Source organism: Vitis riparia, chromosome 6 (assembly GCF_004353265.1).
Source record: "Vitis riparia cultivar Riparia Gloire de Montpellier isolate 1030 chromosome 6, EGFV_Vit.rip_1.0, whole genome shotgun sequence".
Classification (NCBI taxonomy): domain Eukaryota; kingdom Viridiplantae; phylum Streptophyta; class Magnoliopsida; order Vitales; family Vitaceae; genus Vitis; species Vitis riparia.
In genome coordinates this window covers 9795388-9812239 of record NC_048436.1, presented here as the reverse complement: position 1 = coordinate 9812239, position 16852 = coordinate 9795388, and the positions used below count along the sequence as shown (strand labels likewise).

Sequence of the window (16852 nt, the reverse complement as noted above, 5' to 3'; positions counted from 1 at the left end):
ATATATAAAAATATGATGTAATATGCTCTGTACATATTATTTTTTAAAAAAATTCGGGGATAAAGGGGATACTTTGGTAATTTGCTTTCATTAGCCGGATTTGAATCATACACCTATTATCCAAACGAGATATATCAGAATTAGGGATATATTTGTAATTGCACACTTGGACTGAAAAATGGCTCCTAGTTCAAAAAATTCAGATCCAAAGCATAAAACGGTCTACGAATTTGAATTCACACTTTCCCGACCGTTCATCTAGACCGTTCTCCACCGTCAGATCACTCCTATGACTTCACCTCATATTTCTAACTCACTCCATTTCCAAACTATTTTCTGCCCTCCCCACCAATCTCTGCCGGTCTGCCCTAACTTTCTCCCTACAAATCTCGCTCATTCACTATTTTAAATTCTCTAAACCCTTATTTCACTTCCTAGGCTTCATTTTGTACAACAATGTCATTCATTTCTGAGTCGAAAAGCGCAATCAGAAGCCGATTCGGCTTCCAAGAACCGGCCTCAGATGTTGTGCCTTCGGTTCAGAGTTCGCCCGATCTTCTTAAATCGGCATTGAGAGAAAATTTTCATTCTTCTGCAGTTCGGAACATAAGTGAGAGAGATGATGATGCTACCTTTGCAGGATCGTCAATCCAGAGCTTTGAACTTAATGAAGATCCTTCCTTCTGGAAGGATCACAATGTGCAGGTACGATTTCTCTGGAATTTGTTTCTGCTTGGTTTCTGACAGAATATAAGAAGAGATTGAAATATTTTGTTGTTGGTATTTTTTGTTTGTTTTTTTTTCTTTTTGTTTTCATTGAGGATCTCGTAAATTCTGGAGAAGTAGTTCACAAAAATTGTTCATCGATTTAGTTTCTACAAATTTCTTTTGCCTATTTTTTAACTCTGTTTTTGTTTGTGTTTTAAATAAAATGTAGGTTATTATTAGAATTCGTCCTCTCAGTAGTTCTGAAATATCACTGCAAGGCTATAATAAATGCATTAGGCAAGATAGTTGTCAGGCGATTACCTGGACTGGGCATCCAGAATCTCGATTCACCTTTGATCTGGTTGCAGATGAGAATGTCAGCCAGGTATTTGTTTGAATGCTCTGTTGATTTATGTCAGAGTCAGCTTCCATTTTCCTCTCTTGGACTTAATTTAAGTAAATGCAATAGGAGAAGCTGTTCAAAGTAGCTGGATTGCCGATGGTGGATAACTGCATGGGAGGCTACAACAGCTGCATGTTTGCATATGGGCAGGTGAGTCTCTCTAAACCAATTTCTTTATATTCTAATTACTTTTGTCACTGTTAATGAATTTGTTATATATGACAGCATGTTAGTGGATAGAGACTTAAGCATGTGAAGAGCAAGCAAGTAAAAGATTTAAGACTTATTTCGTTTTGGAAACAATAATTATTTTCTGTTTCCAGAAGTAGGAAAAAAAAATGAAAATTTCAGTAGGAAACGTGTTTCGTAATGTCTTTTAAAACAACTGTTTTCCCAAATACTTTGTAAAAGATGGCCATCCTTAGGTCAAAATACTAGTTTTTGTGTTCTTAACCTGCAAGCATTTTAGCAATTGAGGACTATATCAAAATGAACATGTTTTCTCACTCTTAAATTCTGGTGATGTTCTGTCCATGTGGATGTGCTAGAGAGGTAAGTAGGAGGTGGTGTTATTTATGAAAAAAAAAAATCATTTTCATTTCCTCTAACAGAGAAGTCCTTAGTCTTTTTCTTTGTGAACTTATAAGGAGCATATTCTGGTTGCTTAGAATAACAATTTTATGGCATTCTTTCTTCTTTATTGACGTTGGAGAAATTTGATTCTGGTTTTTCTTTTCATTTCTTAAAATATGATTCTTTATGCATAGACTGGCAGTGGAAAGACTCATACAATGCTGGGAGATATTGAGGGAGGCACTCGAAGGCATAGTGTCAACTGTGGGATGACACCAAGAGTGTTCGAGTATTTGTTTTCAAGAATTCAAAAGGTAGATCTCTTTCAATTGGAAATAGATTAATAATGGTCTTTTGGTCTTTTGGTTTTGGTCTTTTCATTAGGCTATCACATTAATCACAAATTAAATAGGGAACTCTAGGTAAGACTAAGAGATAAAAATTATGCTAGAAATTGGAATCAGATAAATGGAGAGTCTTTTAGATCAAAAAGATTTTTTGTCTGCACAACATTTATCAATATCATGAAGTTGTAAAGCAATTTGGGCACAGTAAGGCTATTAAGTAATTTTCCCAATGCAAGCAATCTTTTAGCTCCATCTTTTGTAGCATTTTTCCTAATCATTTTATGTAGTTCTTTGCCATCCTCATATTGCATATAAATAATTTGCTATGTAGTTAGGTGGACATTGAGAGGCTACTAGATAATTTTTTCAGAGTAAAGAAGTTTGCTATTCTAATTTTTGTAGCTTTTTATGCTTCTTCCTAAATTGTTATTGTACTTTAGTACTTGCAAATCAAACAAAATTGTTTTAAGTTTTTACACTGTGGATGGTGATTGCACTTGGAGCTTAGCAGTTGCATCTGTGTTAAAAGTTCTTCTAATTCGCATATATTAGACTTTTAGGGATACAGGAATGAATTACCAAACCTTAGGCTATTCATTTATCACTTTTGTTCTACTTATTTTATTCAAGTTACAATAAACTTTCTAAATGCGATGTTCCATGTTTCTTTTGTGGCATCACAGGAAAAAGAGGCTCGTAGAGATGAGAAGTTAAGATTTACATGTAAATGCTCATTCTTAGAAATATACAATGAACAGATTCTTGATCTTCTAGAACCATCATCTGCTAATTTACAGGTATTTATGACTAACAAATGAAACTTCATTTCTATAGTTTTGTTTGATCTCAGCCCGTTAGGGTGCCTAGTTGGTTAGCATGAATGCTGAGATATGTGGTAGAGACACAAGGTCTTTGGTTCAATTCCTGTCGCTGGTTGAATGTCCTTGATTACCCAGTGTTGGTTTTGGTGGGTATGGTCAGCACCCTAAGGTTTGGGTCCTCAAGGAGAGTCCAAAGGATTTGACCATGGAAGGTTCCTTGGTTATCAAAAAAAAAAAAAGTTTTGTTTGATCTCCTTCTTGATCTTCATTGTGAAGGTCCTTTTATCTTACAGATTTTAGTTTATGTGCATATGACTATCAAAAGTTCATTATCTTATGACTCAAAACTTGTGTTTGGTTTGGTACAGATTAGAGAAGACATTAAAAAAGGGGTACATGTAGAAAATCTCACGGAGCTAGAAGTTACAAGTGCTCGCGATGTGATTCAACAACTTGTTCAAGTATTTAAACCCTTTTTTGAATCTGGTTTTGTTTCTTATATCAGTTGCCTTGTTCTTGAAGTCTATATGTTTTAAATTGATCCTTGACGGTAGTGACAACAATCATCACCAACTACTACATGAAAATGAAAAGAACAAAATAAGAATCAAGTCGTAGTTATGTTTTAAATTGATCCTTGATGGTAGTGACAACAATCATCACCGACTACCATATGAAAATGAAAAGAACAAAATAAGAATTAATAATGATAGACTAGTAGCAATAGTGGATGATATTGATGGATGGGTTCCTGTTCAGTTTTAGGCTCAGCTATACCCAAATAAGACCCTGTTTAGAACCTTACTTCTGGTATCTATATATTTATTACTGGTAAAATTATAAAGAGAAAAGGCATTAGTTACCCAATGAAGACATATCTTTTAGATTTTCGCTTACATGACGCATACCGAATAGTAACTTATGGAATAATGCACAACAAATTTGCATGTAAAAATAGAACCTAGAAACATGCGGTCTCACTCATAGATCAGTGACCTTTGGTTAGCAATGAATTAAGTGAAGCTTGAAAAGTTTTTTCACAGGCAGCTTATCAGGTGTCATGTTTTTGCATATTTCTAGTATATACGAATTATTCATAGGAATTTAATATTATGAAGTAGTAAAAATATAAGTGCCTAATTGAACTTTTTTACTAATTCTAAGTGCCTGGACCTAGATCTTAAAACTGCTATGATAGTAGAAGTAAACTAAGTTAGTGTTCAGTAAATAGGGTAATTGAATTGAAGGATACATATTGATGCCTTTATCATTGTACATCTATATTTTTCTCAGCTTTTGGATCATTTTTTCAGCTTGTGTTTTCTAACTGAAATGCTCCTGTGTGATTGATCCATGTGTGGTTGGCACTATAACATCCGACATCTAGGTTTATGGATTTGAAATCATTGTAATCATGGTAATTCAAGTAACTAGTTATCATTTTTCACTTTTTGTCTTAGTGTTGAGATAGCCATCCAGCCAGGTACGGTATTTCCCCAGCAGCATTAGCTAGTTCTATGCAAATGACAGCCTAAGTATTATCTAGGAATGCTTGCTTATGGTTGATTTGGATGTAGTCAGGATGCTAATTACCTCACAAAGATATGGGGTTCACATGGGTGTAACATATTGAGGATTTTAAGGACAATTTATTCCCTGATAACATGATTGAGGCATAAACTTTTGATTTGTATCATTGTCAATGAGTTATATTTTTTCTTCTTTTCATTTGTATGCATGGACATTGTCAGGTTGATAATAGTTATATTACTAATATTTCATGTTTGTCAGGGTGCAGCAAATAGAAAGGTAGCTGCCACTAACATGAACCGTGCAAGTAGTCGTTCTCATAGTGTATTCACATGTATCATAGAGAGCAAGGTGAGTGCTCTGTTTCTTGCCCTCCACCCCCCTCTTCCACTCTCTTTCCCTGTCCATTTCTCCTTTCCTCACCCTGAAAAGGATGAAAAAGACAAAAGAAAAAGTGAGACCTAATAAATTGAACTTTTTTCAGATCAGCATTTTTTTTAATAAATTTCTGAATGTCACTTGGTATTAGTTTGGTATGAGTTTTAATTGAAGGTTCCTTTTCAGTGGGAATCACAAGGTGTAGCTCACCACCGCTTTGCTCGTCTTAATCTGGTGGATTTAGCAGGTTCTGAAAGGTAATATGAGTCAATATAGAGATACTGGAAAATGGAAGCTGCTTGTTTGGTAGAAGTTAAATTCATTTACTTTTTATTGTTATTAATGTGTTTTGGTTGCAGGCAAAAGAGTTCTGGTGCTGAAGGTGAGCGTCTCAAGGAAGCTACTAACATCAATAAATCTCTTTCAACATTGGGGTAAGTGGCCATCACCTACTGTGTGATTGTTGTTTTAAGTTCATCGTTTTCAATTACTATTTTGATCTTTTGAAGTCGGGCCATATAATATTCTTTACTATTTTCATTTGAGGCCATTTTATTGAGTTGCTTATGAGATTTGCAGGCTTGTGATTATGAATCTTGTAAATATGTCCAATGGGAAGTCACTCCATGTTCCTTATCGGGATTCAAAACTCACATTTCTGCTTCAGGTAGAGTATTGTTCTTTTAAGAAGAAAATTAAGATTACATGGACATCAAATCAAATTCATGTTTCTGAACACATATACATGAATTTGAACCCACAATTGTGAGGTTAAGCTTGAGAAACTAATGTATCTTATCAATGTAAAGAACATTTAGAACTTTACTATTTTGCTATTCAAAGCTTTTATCTAAAACTAATTCCTTTCAAATAGTACCAAGTATAGTTTGCTTTAGCTGTATGAAATATTTACAAACCCTAACTTTTATAGTGCTAGTTGTAATAGACACTTTTCAAGCAAATTTGACATATTTTGTGTAGAACTTAGTTTTTCTTTTACATTGGCCACTTTTTTCATTGATGTGAAGCATTATTAGAAATACCTTGATGAAGCTCACCATGTTTCAAAATATAGATCTTTCTACCATTCTATCTATCTTTTAACAAAAACAAATATGCTTGAATCATGTATTATTTGCATACTTTCCACTATATATTGGTTCTATCTCTTTTCCTTGTCTTCGTCCAGGATTCGCTAGGGGGGAATGCAAAAACTATCATAATTGCAAATGTTAGTCCATCTAATTGGTTAGTGATTCTTCCATTTATTGTTCTTTGAGATTCTAGCTTCTAGATTTTCTATATACATACATAGTTTAAATCTTTCTCAAGTTCCTAATTTTTTGTTTATTTATTTCATTTTGGTATTTTGCCCTCAATTTTAATTGTTCACCTCATATACTTAAATTAACCTTCTTAATTATTTGTAGTCCTAGGCATTGTTGTTAAAAATTTATGATAACACAATATAATACAACAACACAAAACATTTTTTTTCCCCCAGAAATTGAGATGTATTGCAATGATTATCTTATCTTGAAATGTATCTTATCATATGTTTATGATACATGATATAAAATGTGATATAACGATAAAAGGATACATACACCTTCAACTATTTTTCATAATTTTAAAGAAATATCACATTTAATTTTGTTTTTGTTAAAAGAATTTATTACATTGATTGTTTAAAATGTACAAAGAGGTTATAAATTGATCATAAAAGGGAGAAAGAAGTAAACTAGTCTTACATGAAAGCTACATCCCTGTTAAAGGCCATATTAGAAGCCAAGTAAATGCATTTGTGCAATGGATATTGGATACTTTTCATTTGAATGATTTGAATGTTGATATTGAAAATGATTATGAATAGTGAATAAAAACTTTTTTTTAAATATATTATTATTATTATTTGAATTTCTTTTTTAGTGGGAAAGGAATGATGACAAATTTGAGAAGTTGAAACTCTAAAGGTCACACACACACACACACACACACACACACACACATGTATATGTACATACACACAACAAATATAAGTACATATGTCTAGTTAGAATATAGAACTAAAAATCATATATATAAGTTTAAGAATTTTATTTTTGCAAATTTTGAGATGGAACATTCATTAAAGTCATATTTTGTTACATTGAACTTTTTAGAACTCTAATATTCAACCTTTTGATATGATATAGTATAGTTTAACTCTTTAAATCTTACTATCTTTCAAAAATTTAAATATATATTACTCTAGAGTCTATACCTTATGCTTCCAATACATATGCACATATGGATGTAATTTTTCTATTTATTTTCACTATATAAAAAAAATTAAAATACTTGATATGATGCAATGCACAGTATAGGAAAATAGGAAAAATGATACACGATATGAGTTAACTATGGTCCTAAAGATATGTTCTAACTTTTGAGTGATTTATAGTTTCCCTAAAGCTAAAAGTTCCGCAAATTGCAAGTCTCTTATCATTTGTATTTTTGACAAAATTCTTTTTGTTTTTTAAATATATGTTTGTATATGACACTTGTTTTTGCCCGTTGCAGCTGTTCATTAGAGACACTAAGCACGTTAAAGTTTGCACAACGTGCTAAATTCATCAAGAACAATGTATGTGATCTTTACTGCATTATTTTCTTTCAGATATCTACTTGTAGTAGTTGATGCTGCACATTCAATATGCCTCATCTTAATTGTCCTTCTTTGGGTTGATTTAGATTTTTGAATGAGATCGAATGGTTCTAAAACTCTAATCAATTGATTTTGACATCATTTTCGTTTAGTAGGGACTGGTTTAATATTTTATTTATTTGTGATTTGATCTTTTTGGAATATATTGATGTTGTTACTCCTTTATGCTTTCTATCATTTTCCGATTATTGCTCATGGGAAATAATTTATGCGTTTTGCTTTAGGCAATTGTGAATGAAGATGCGTCTGGAGACGTCCTTGCTATGCGAATGCAGATTCAACAGCTTAAGGTTTTTATGCAAAGTAGATTGTTTTTGTTGATTAATGTTGCTTTTAGATTATGCCGATTATGTGAGTATAGTATTATCTAGTTTGTAGAAATTTCTTTGAATGGAGGTCAAAGCAAATTTTGAAGTTCCAGAGTGAATTAGTTTGTTTCCATATCAGGTTTTTATACTTATGCCTTGACTAATACTTACAAATGGTTGTGTAGCACATCTACTTTTGTAAGTTTGCATAATTTCTACTGAAATGAGTTGTTTGGCCTATTTATAAATAAATATGCTTTTGTGCAATTTCCTGGATAATATTTCACATGGATGTGAATATTGTAATGCACTAGTTGGTTGCTCTTTACAATTTTCTCTTTTTGATGGAAAGATTCCTCCTACAAATTTTAAAATATTCCAGTTCTCAAACTTTGTTTTCAAAATGGTAAGTCTAGGTGATTTGTGGCTCAACAAGCATTGCACTTTTGTATTCATAAAAGTTCCATAGGGATGCTTTGTGTTCATTTAACTTATTAAAGTAAACCGGTTATTTTATTTTTTTATTTTTTTATGTGGTGGAGTGGGGGGTGGGAAGGGGTGAGGATTCATTAATTTTGAGAAGTTAAATATGCAGAGTTACTCCTCTTTACTGTTTGTATTTGGGATTTGTAGTTGAAATATTGTTTGATTCTAAATGCAACTGATCATATCCCCAAGCTAAATAGTTTGTGTTGGTTTAATATGGTCTCAAATATATCACGTGTTTTTATTTTAGAAAGAAGTAGCCCGCTTGAGGGGATTGGCAAATGGAGGAGCTGAAAACCAGGATAATGATACTTGGACAGTATCTTTTCCTGGATCTCCCGGATCATTTAATTGGGAAGGGCTTCATGGATCATTGAGTCCGCTTACATCTAATAAAAGAGTGTCTCAGGTATGAACTATGAGTTTTAAATTGTAGAAAACATCAAACTTATATTGTTGGTTTACAATTAGCTGATCTGTTTTTTCAGAAGAAAGAATATGAAGTTGCTCTTGTTGGGGCTTTTAGGAGGGAAAAGGACAAGGACACTGCACTGCAGGCATTGGCTGCTGAGAATCAGGCAGCTATGCAACTGGTATGTTTAAAAGTTCCTTACTTGTTTCATTTAGTTTATTTGATAAGATCATGTAATCGGACAGGTCTTCAAGATTAGTAGGAAAATAGAAATAGCCTTTTTCTTTATATTTATACTATTGAACTACCAAAAAGTTTCTTCAAGCTGTTAGGATTTAGGCCTATATTTGAGCTCCAGTTAACTAAAGCTTTGATACAATGTTAGGTTCTTAGGACTTGGGCTCACAATATATATCTTGCTCTAACCCATGTCATGTGGGTTTACATTTTCCAAAATGAGGAAAAATGACTACCAGAAGGTCATTTATGATATTTGATTTTTTAACAGGCCTTTCATATTTCGATTGTTGATTTTAGAATAAGTTCTGTAACTATAAGTTATAGGCATAAGTTCTGTTTGTATTTATGGGCATTTTAGAAATCAACTTTCTGTTTTTCTGATAGGAAGATGAAATGATTCAAGCATAATAGCAGAAAACTAAATCTTGTTTTTCTTTTTTCTTTTTTGATTGAATCAGGCGAAACAAAGACAAGATGAGATACAAGGCCTAAAAATGAGGCTACGGTTTCGAGAATCAGGACTAAAGAGGTTGGAAGCAGTTGCTTCTGGGAAGATATCTGCTGAGGCACACTTGTTGAAAGAAAAAGAGGAGCATTTGAAGGAAATAGAGGTTCTACGGATGCAGGTTGATCGAAATCAGGAAGTAACAAGATTTGCAATGGAAAATTTGCGATTAAAAGAAGAAATTAGAAGGCATGACCCTTAATTTACAGTTTGAATTCTCTTTGTCACTTAAATCTTTTATGCCAAGTCTTTTGTTTCCTTGGCTCGTGGATATTCACAAAATCAACAACATATTTTTTTATAGTCTAGAAGAATATATTCAATACAAACACTTTTTCTGACCAAAAATGATAATTTAGTCAACCAAATCAAGGGAATTGGGCATGACATGTTTCTTAGAATATACCCAGTTGTGATCAAGAAATAGGAAAGATTGGGGAAAAAACCTCAAGTTATAATATAATCTTAGGCATTTTGTATTTGACTACAATCTTGAATTGGGAAGTCAAAGTACAATATACCTCTTTCTCAATTACGAAAAACTAAGCATCTTATTGGGTTGGAATTTAGATATTTCTATTTCTTCAATCAATTTGCTATATTAATTTATGTATTTTCTGCATATAACAGAACTTTGCTAAAAGAAATAAACTAAATACTTATTTGCTTAGTTAACCATTCATGTTCTAACTTGCAGATTAAAGTCATTCTGCGAGGAAGGTGAAAGACAGATGATGAATGAACAGATTACTGTATTACAGAATAAGGTGCAAAATATATATCTTACTTAAAGTTACTTATCAGAAAAAAAAAAAAGTATCTTACTTAAAAGTCCCTTAAAAAAATAATAATTTTTACATCAATTGTCACTGACGCCACCCCCACCCTCCAAATTTCATATTATGATTTTGTTGTCATGGATCATGTATTCTTTTTTTTTTTTTTGAAACATATATGCAGTTACTAGAAGCTCTTGATTGGAAACTTATGCATGAATCAGATCTCTCAAAAGTTCAGGTTTTTCCCAAACTCCATTATGAAATTTGGAAGTGAATTGTTTTTGCAGATGGTATAGCTTGTATTCCTAACCATTTGAATGTTTTTATGATATAGAAACAAAGTTCAGATTTGGTAACGAGGCTTAATGGTGATGATGATTTATTAGTCTCCAATCAGGTAAGATCTAAGTTCACTAAATATGTTTCCCAATGTAGGAAATTGTCTTTATTGTTGGATGTTTTTTGAATAGAAACAAAGTTCAGATTTGGTGATGAGGCTTAATGGTCATGTATCTTTGGATGTGCTAAATTTGGCATTGCCAAAAGCCATGCCAATATCATGTGTTATTTTATGTTCAGCATAGTGCATGGGAGTAATTTGCTAAAATTTAGCACTTTTATTTTACCATTTGCATTGGAGAACAATTGCCAATGTAAAAAATAGCTTTAGCATTTTACCTTGGAGATCTTACAATTGTGGGACCTTCCATTGATATTCTAATTCAAATACTCAAGGAGTATTATTATGTCAAATCAATCAATGATTAAATATGATATTAAACATTTCTTATATCACCTAAATTTTAGTTCCTCAGCTTCATAAGGCTGAATCAGTTCTATCTTGCCAACATATCCTGTGGAAATATTGCGGCATCTCCTTTTCCATACGTGTCCCATGGAAATATAGCCTGCATCTCCATTCACATGGTGGATTCACCAATTGTCAAAGTCATTATGATTTCTTACCTACTGTTAAATACATTGCCAAATTGTGCTATGGAAGGACACCTTTCATTTCACTAAAAAGACAACAATAGTTTAAATAGTAAATGCATCATTGACAATTAATATGCATTGATAATTGTAAATGCATGCATATATTTAATCTACTTAGTTTATCTTATTCTGGAAGCATTAAGCATGAATGGATTGTTTACGTGTAAGGTATAACCTGTTGACTTTGGGTTTAAAGCTTCTTGCCATGTACTACTTTTTCCTGCACAGGATCCAGAAGCAGCTTGGCATTCTTCAATTAATCAGGAGAATGAATTCCTCCGATTGCAGGTAAACAAATTCAAAAAATAGTTCTGCTTATTCTAATTTAAAATTGGTTTCATTTGATAAAAAGCTTTCCTAATGGAGTTCTGTATATCTCAGGCTATTCAAAACCAGGCAGAAATGGATGCACTTCGGAAGAAACTAGCCTTGTGCCTTGAAGAGAAAGAAAAAATTGAAAGGTACTAGTACATTCAAATACATGTTTACTCAATTTCCACATAATGCCTGTAAATACCATTAAAAAAAAAAAACAGTGATGAAAACATGATGTTTCAACACTAAAAAAAAACTCGTTAATTCCTAACCAAGAAAAGATGTCAATGTGTTTTTGTTTTCAAGAAATGTTGAGTTCCTATGTTGCCTTCAATTTAAAGGTTTCTTGCAATGCTGTTAATCCATAAATCTTGCAGGCATGTTAATGAACTGGTAACAGAGCTAGAAGAAGAGAGATCCTCCAAAGCCATGGAAGTACAAGAGCAGAAATTGCAGTCTGAGCTGCCTTCTCTGACAACCAATGTGCCCAGTATTGATTTAAATGGCCAGATAGAGCTTAAAACAATGGTTGACGCCATTGCTGCTGCAAGTCAAAGAGAAGCCGAAGCACATGAAACAGCATTCATCTTGTCTAAAGAGAACGATGAACTGCGCATGAAGCTTAAGGTCTTAATTGAGGATAACAATAAATTGATTGAACTCTACGAACGAGCAGTTGCAGAAACTAATCATAAAGACAGTGAAGAAGCTGAGAATGCTCAAGAAGATAATGCTGGAGTTCACAAAAATGATGGTTTCCCTGAATTGACTGCAGAGAAAGCGATGGACATGAAAAGGGTTGTCGAGAACCTAGAACATCAGCTTATGGACATGCATGAAGAAAATGAGAAACTAATGGGTCTTTATGAGAAGGCCATGCAAGAGAGGGATGAATTCAAAAGAATGCTTTCTTCGGGTGGAAAGAACTCTAATGAAACTACAAGAGAAAATTGTGTGGAAAAACTTGTTGAAGTGGATGGAACCGAAAGTATCAAGTCTATTTCTGGTGAGGAAATGCTTTTGGTAGAGGAAAGCGGTTTCCCTGGATTTAATGTGCAAGAAGATGGAGAGGAATTTCTTGAGTTTGTGAAGCCTACCATATCTGCTGAAGCAAAAATTTTAATTGAAGATACTGGTGTCTCCAGAGTGAATTTGCAGGATGATTTCAGCCAGTGTCCTGGAAATTCTCAAGTAAAGGAAGAAGATCTGATTGATCCTCAAGCAAATGAATGCTTTGAGTCAGATGAACGTTCTATTTCTACTGAACCACATCTTTTGTTGGAAGAGAATGGCCTCTGCAGATCAAAGATGCTGGATGGAGTGGATGCTATTGAGTTAGATGTTCTTGCTGAATTCAGTGAAGATAACATGTCTGTGGGGAAAAATGGTTTTTCTGGGTTGGATGTGAAAGATGGGTCAGATCAATCTGGTGATCAGATTGTTTCTGGAAATACTTCTGACATGGAAACAAAGCCATTGGAAGTCAATGTGGCAATAGGGTCAGAAGATCTAAATTTGGTCAGGATGAAGCTGGACCGAGCAGATGAAAAGCTCTCAAGTTCTGCCAAAACTGTTACTGCATTTGGTTTACTTGAGAAAGCAGTCGTTGAGGTTGATAAGATCTCCAGAGAAATTGGAGCAATAGAAGATGATCTCCAGTTGAAGCAGCAAGAGTTTGAATCCCTCAAGATCCTCTCTTCGAAGATACATGACAGAAGAGCTCTAGTAGATAAAAAGTTGTCAGCTCTTAAATACTCTCTATCAAGCTTTTCTACATCAGCTGCTTACTTTGAACAACGAGAAGCTCAAGCAAGGGCAAGGGTGAATGCTTCTTCATCCTATCTAGGCCAAAAGAAAGATGAGTTGGCACGTCTTCAAACATGCAAGGATGAAATTGAGGCTGTCCAGAGGAAGCTGCAACATTCTGATGTTGAAATAAGAAACAATATCGCACGTTTGAAGTCAAAAATTGAAGAAGAAAACCAGACACAAGAGAATGAAAAGGTTCTGTTGGCCATAGATAATGTTCAGAAAGAGATTCCCTCGCCACAGATAAATTGGCATTTGGGTGGTAAAGCTACTGCGCTACTAAAGTCTGAGGAAGAGAAAACCAAGCTGCAAGCTGAGATGAAGCAATCTCGCGAAAAGCTTGGGGCTGTAAGAAGGGAAATTGAAGTTCTGAACAGAAAGTCACAGAAGGTGGAAACAGAGATGCGAACTGTTGAAATGGAGATGCAGAAAAGTTTGAAGTCTGTGGAGGAGATGCAACTTGGGCTTCAGGGTATAGTAAGAGAGAATGAGATGCTCTTGGAAATTAGAGAGAGTGGAAAAACTGAGATCGACAATCTGATTCTCGAATACCAGCAGTCTATGTTTGAAGCAGATTTGAAGGAGGCTGAAATGAGCATTTTAGAAGAAGAATTGTCAATGCAATCAAGGAGAATAGAAGAGCTATGTACGACTAGAGCTGTAGTCATGGAGAAGTACAGCCAACTGTTGAAAGACACAAGGTGCCTTTCTTCCTTATCGGAAAAAATTGAAGAGGAGCTATGCACTGTTCGAATGTCGGTTCTGGAAGCCAAGTCATTGTTAAGAACCGAATGTTCAAACGTTTAATGGTCTTACCTTGTTAATCCAACTGAACCGAAACCCTCCTGTGATTAGAAAACTATTCTAATTAATATTCTGTTGATTGTGAAATTCCATTTTAATGTTTTAAAGTCCGTAAGAAAACACTATTGCATAGAAAGGATAATTGAAACATTACCAGCTGATATGTCATTTGTCTAACATTCTTACTTCGAAACTTTTTGTATGCAGCCTCATGATGTCCACCTCTTATTTTGCAATTATTTCTATTTTGTGGTTTATTATTATTATTATTTATTTTACCGCTAATTACAAAAATATATATTAAAAGTATTGAATTTATAACAGTTTGTGAAACTATTGAGGAATCTATAACAGTTTTTATCATATTAGAAGGTATTTTTTGAAGAGACACGTATCATAATTTTTATATAAGCTATATATTGAAAAAAATTGAATTTATATTGAAGGTGTCTCATACATTTTCTATAATTTATAAAATTGAATTTATATTAAATGTGTTTTTTGAAGAGACACCTTTCATAATTTTTATATCAGTTACATATTGAAAAAAAATTGAATTTATATTAAAGATGTTTTTTAAAAAGACTTCATCCAATATTTCATAAAATTAAATTTATAGTAAAAATATTTCTTTAAAAGACACCTTTTATAATTTCATATTAGTCATATTGAAAAAAAAAAAAATACTAAAGATGACTTTTGAAGAGATATTTTCATAATTTCATAAAATTGAATTGATACTAAATGTGTACCTTCAAGAGATATATCTTTTATAATTTTTATATCGATAATACAATGAAAAAATTGAAATCATTCAGAATTAATATTACCTGTAAATTTTGAAATATTTCTCAATCTCTTATATTTAATTTTTATTTCCAAAAACCATACTTTTATCGAAAATCTATTGTCGTGTTTCTTGTATGTTATTTTACAAGAAATAGTGAGGAAAATGACATTTGCCAAAGCCTTCAGGAGCAAGTGATGACAAGCTGTAAAAAGGGGATGAAATTTTAAGAATATAAAAATGACGAGGTAGAAGGAGAAGAAGATAGAAGATAACAATAAAAAAAAAAAAAAAAAGCAATGTGGGCTCCTTAGATTAATGAATTGTAACCTAAAATCATACCATGGGGTCATGTTATCCCATGAAAGGTGTAGGAAAATGAGGATGTTTAAGTGAAGGTAGTTATTAATGGTAGTAAAAATTAAATGACAAATAAAGGTTAATATAAACGGAAATTTTGTTAGATAGAATTTGTTTTGAATTAAATTAATGGTACGTAGATAGTGTTTGAAAACGGTTAAAAGAAATGGAGTTGGAAAGTGGGCAATTTAGCTTCTATAGCGAGGATTGTTGTGCAAGTAATAAAAGATGTTACCCTTATTTTAGATGATAGTTGATAGATGTTTTCTAGGATTCAAATATTGTTGAGAAAACAAAGACTAATCTTAAATGAGAAAAACACCCCGGGGGGGGGGGGTGTCGTCAATTGGGTTTTTAAAAAATTATTTTTAAACACAACAAATTTAAGTACAAGAAAAACAAATATAAAGAGATAGAGTTAGAGAAATCAAAGTCAGATTTTATAGCGGTTCGACACTTCCTTGCCTACGTCCACTCTCCTCAAACTCCTAATCGAGTAAGGGTTGCTTCAACTAAGCTTCTAATCACCTTTACACTTGGATTTCGACTCCAATGAGCTCTTATACAATCTCTTCAAGTTTAAACTCACTTGAAGACTTTAACACTCAATTAACAGATATGAATCTCTCAACCTAACTCAACAAAGGCTCAAATACAACTCAAGGCTAGGATGAATAACAAAGGTGCATTAAAAGATATGCAAATGACATTTAATGCACCAAGAAAATAAATGAGAGCTTTTAAGGCAAGAACAAGTAGGTAAACAAATAAATGTAGGTGTTCTCTTACTCATAAATGAAGTGGAGCTCTTTATTTATAGGTTTCTAACATCGGGAGCCAAGAAAACAAAAAAGAAGCCTCAATTGGTCGAGTTGGGGGTTGACCGATTCATTAGTCGTTGAAGCATTTAATGCTTGGCAAGTGACCGTTACCCTCGACAGGAAGGAAATGCTACTAGAAGAGAGAGAGAGAGAGAGAGCGCTTTTTGCACTTCTCGACCGAACCTCGATTAGGAAGAGGGAACAGGTCAACCGATACGCTGGGCCGATTGAGCCGGTTGGCCAGTGCCTCAACCGGTTCACCATTTTTTACCCGAAAACCTATATTTTTCTGGTCTTTTCTCTTCTAACACTTAAGCAAGGTCTTTAGGTAAATTAGTATGCCAATTTTGAAGTGATGTGCCTAAGGTTTATTTGATAAAACTCGGGTTTTCATGAAACTGTAACTTTAAAGAAAAAACTGAGTTTTTCAAAGATGCATGAAATGATATGTAAATCCTAAGTGCACCCATGCATTCACCTTAGATATGGTTCCTATGATTAAAGGTCTTCCAAAGCTCTTGATCTTGCATCCATTTGGTTCTTTGATGAATTTTCAAATTAATACCTAAAATTCATTATAATTCAAACCAATTAGTAACTTAACCATGATTTGTTATCATCAAAACCTAATTGGGAGAACCCTTGGGCTAACAATTATCTTTATGTTCTCGAGTTTAGAAAGAATTTGATTTTAGATTCTAGTTTAGATAAACTAAATTATTTAGTGGTTTTTAATAATAAATAGGTTTTCATTAAGATGAAT

General features: G+C 33.2%; 1 protein-coding gene across 2 annotated transcripts; it reads left to right on the top strand.

Moving 5' to 3' along the window:
• Positions 1 to 338: 338 nt before the first annotated feature.
• LOC117916648 (kinesin-like protein KIN-12E) lies at positions 339 to 14298 on the top strand. 2 transcript variants are annotated; one of them, XM_034832777.1, is made up of 22 exons: positions 339 to 705; positions 938 to 1093; positions 1178 to 1261; positions 1879 to 1998; positions 2715 to 2828; positions 3221 to 3313; positions 4644 to 4733; positions 4947 to 5017; positions 5120 to 5194; positions 5340 to 5427; positions 5950 to 6008; positions 7323 to 7386; positions 7692 to 7757; positions 8512 to 8670; positions 8750 to 8854; positions 9372 to 9607; positions 10116 to 10185; positions 10379 to 10429; positions 10532 to 10594; positions 11422 to 11481; positions 11575 to 11654; positions 11886 to 14298. In XM_034832777.1, exons 1-22 carry the CDS (start codon positions 457 to 459, stop codon positions 14122 to 14124), a joined length of 4392 nt encoding a protein of 1463 aa, XP_034688668.1. In that variant the 5' UTR covers positions 339 to 456; the 3' UTR covers positions 14125 to 14298. The 2 variants fall into 2 exon arrangements, with proteins under 2 accessions (XP_034688668.1, XP_034688667.1); XM_034832776.1 differs by having other exon boundaries at positions 10379 to 10435.
• Positions 14299 to 16852: the final 2554 nt, after the last annotated feature.

Excerpts from the sequence above, each read along its gene's own strand:
- LOC117916648 (XM_034832776.1), top strand. The coding sequence starts at position 457 with ATGTCATTCATTTCTGAGTCGAAAAGCGCAATCAGAAGCCGATTCGGC. Across the intron at positions 706-937 it reads GGAAGGATCACAATGTGCAG|GTTATTATTAGAATTCGTCC; the intron begins GTACGATTTCTC and ends AATAAAATGTAG. Across the intron at positions 10,595-11,421 it reads ATTTATTAGTCTCCAATCAG|GATCCAGAAGCAGCTTGGCA; the intron begins GTAAGATCTAAG and ends TTTCCTGCACAG.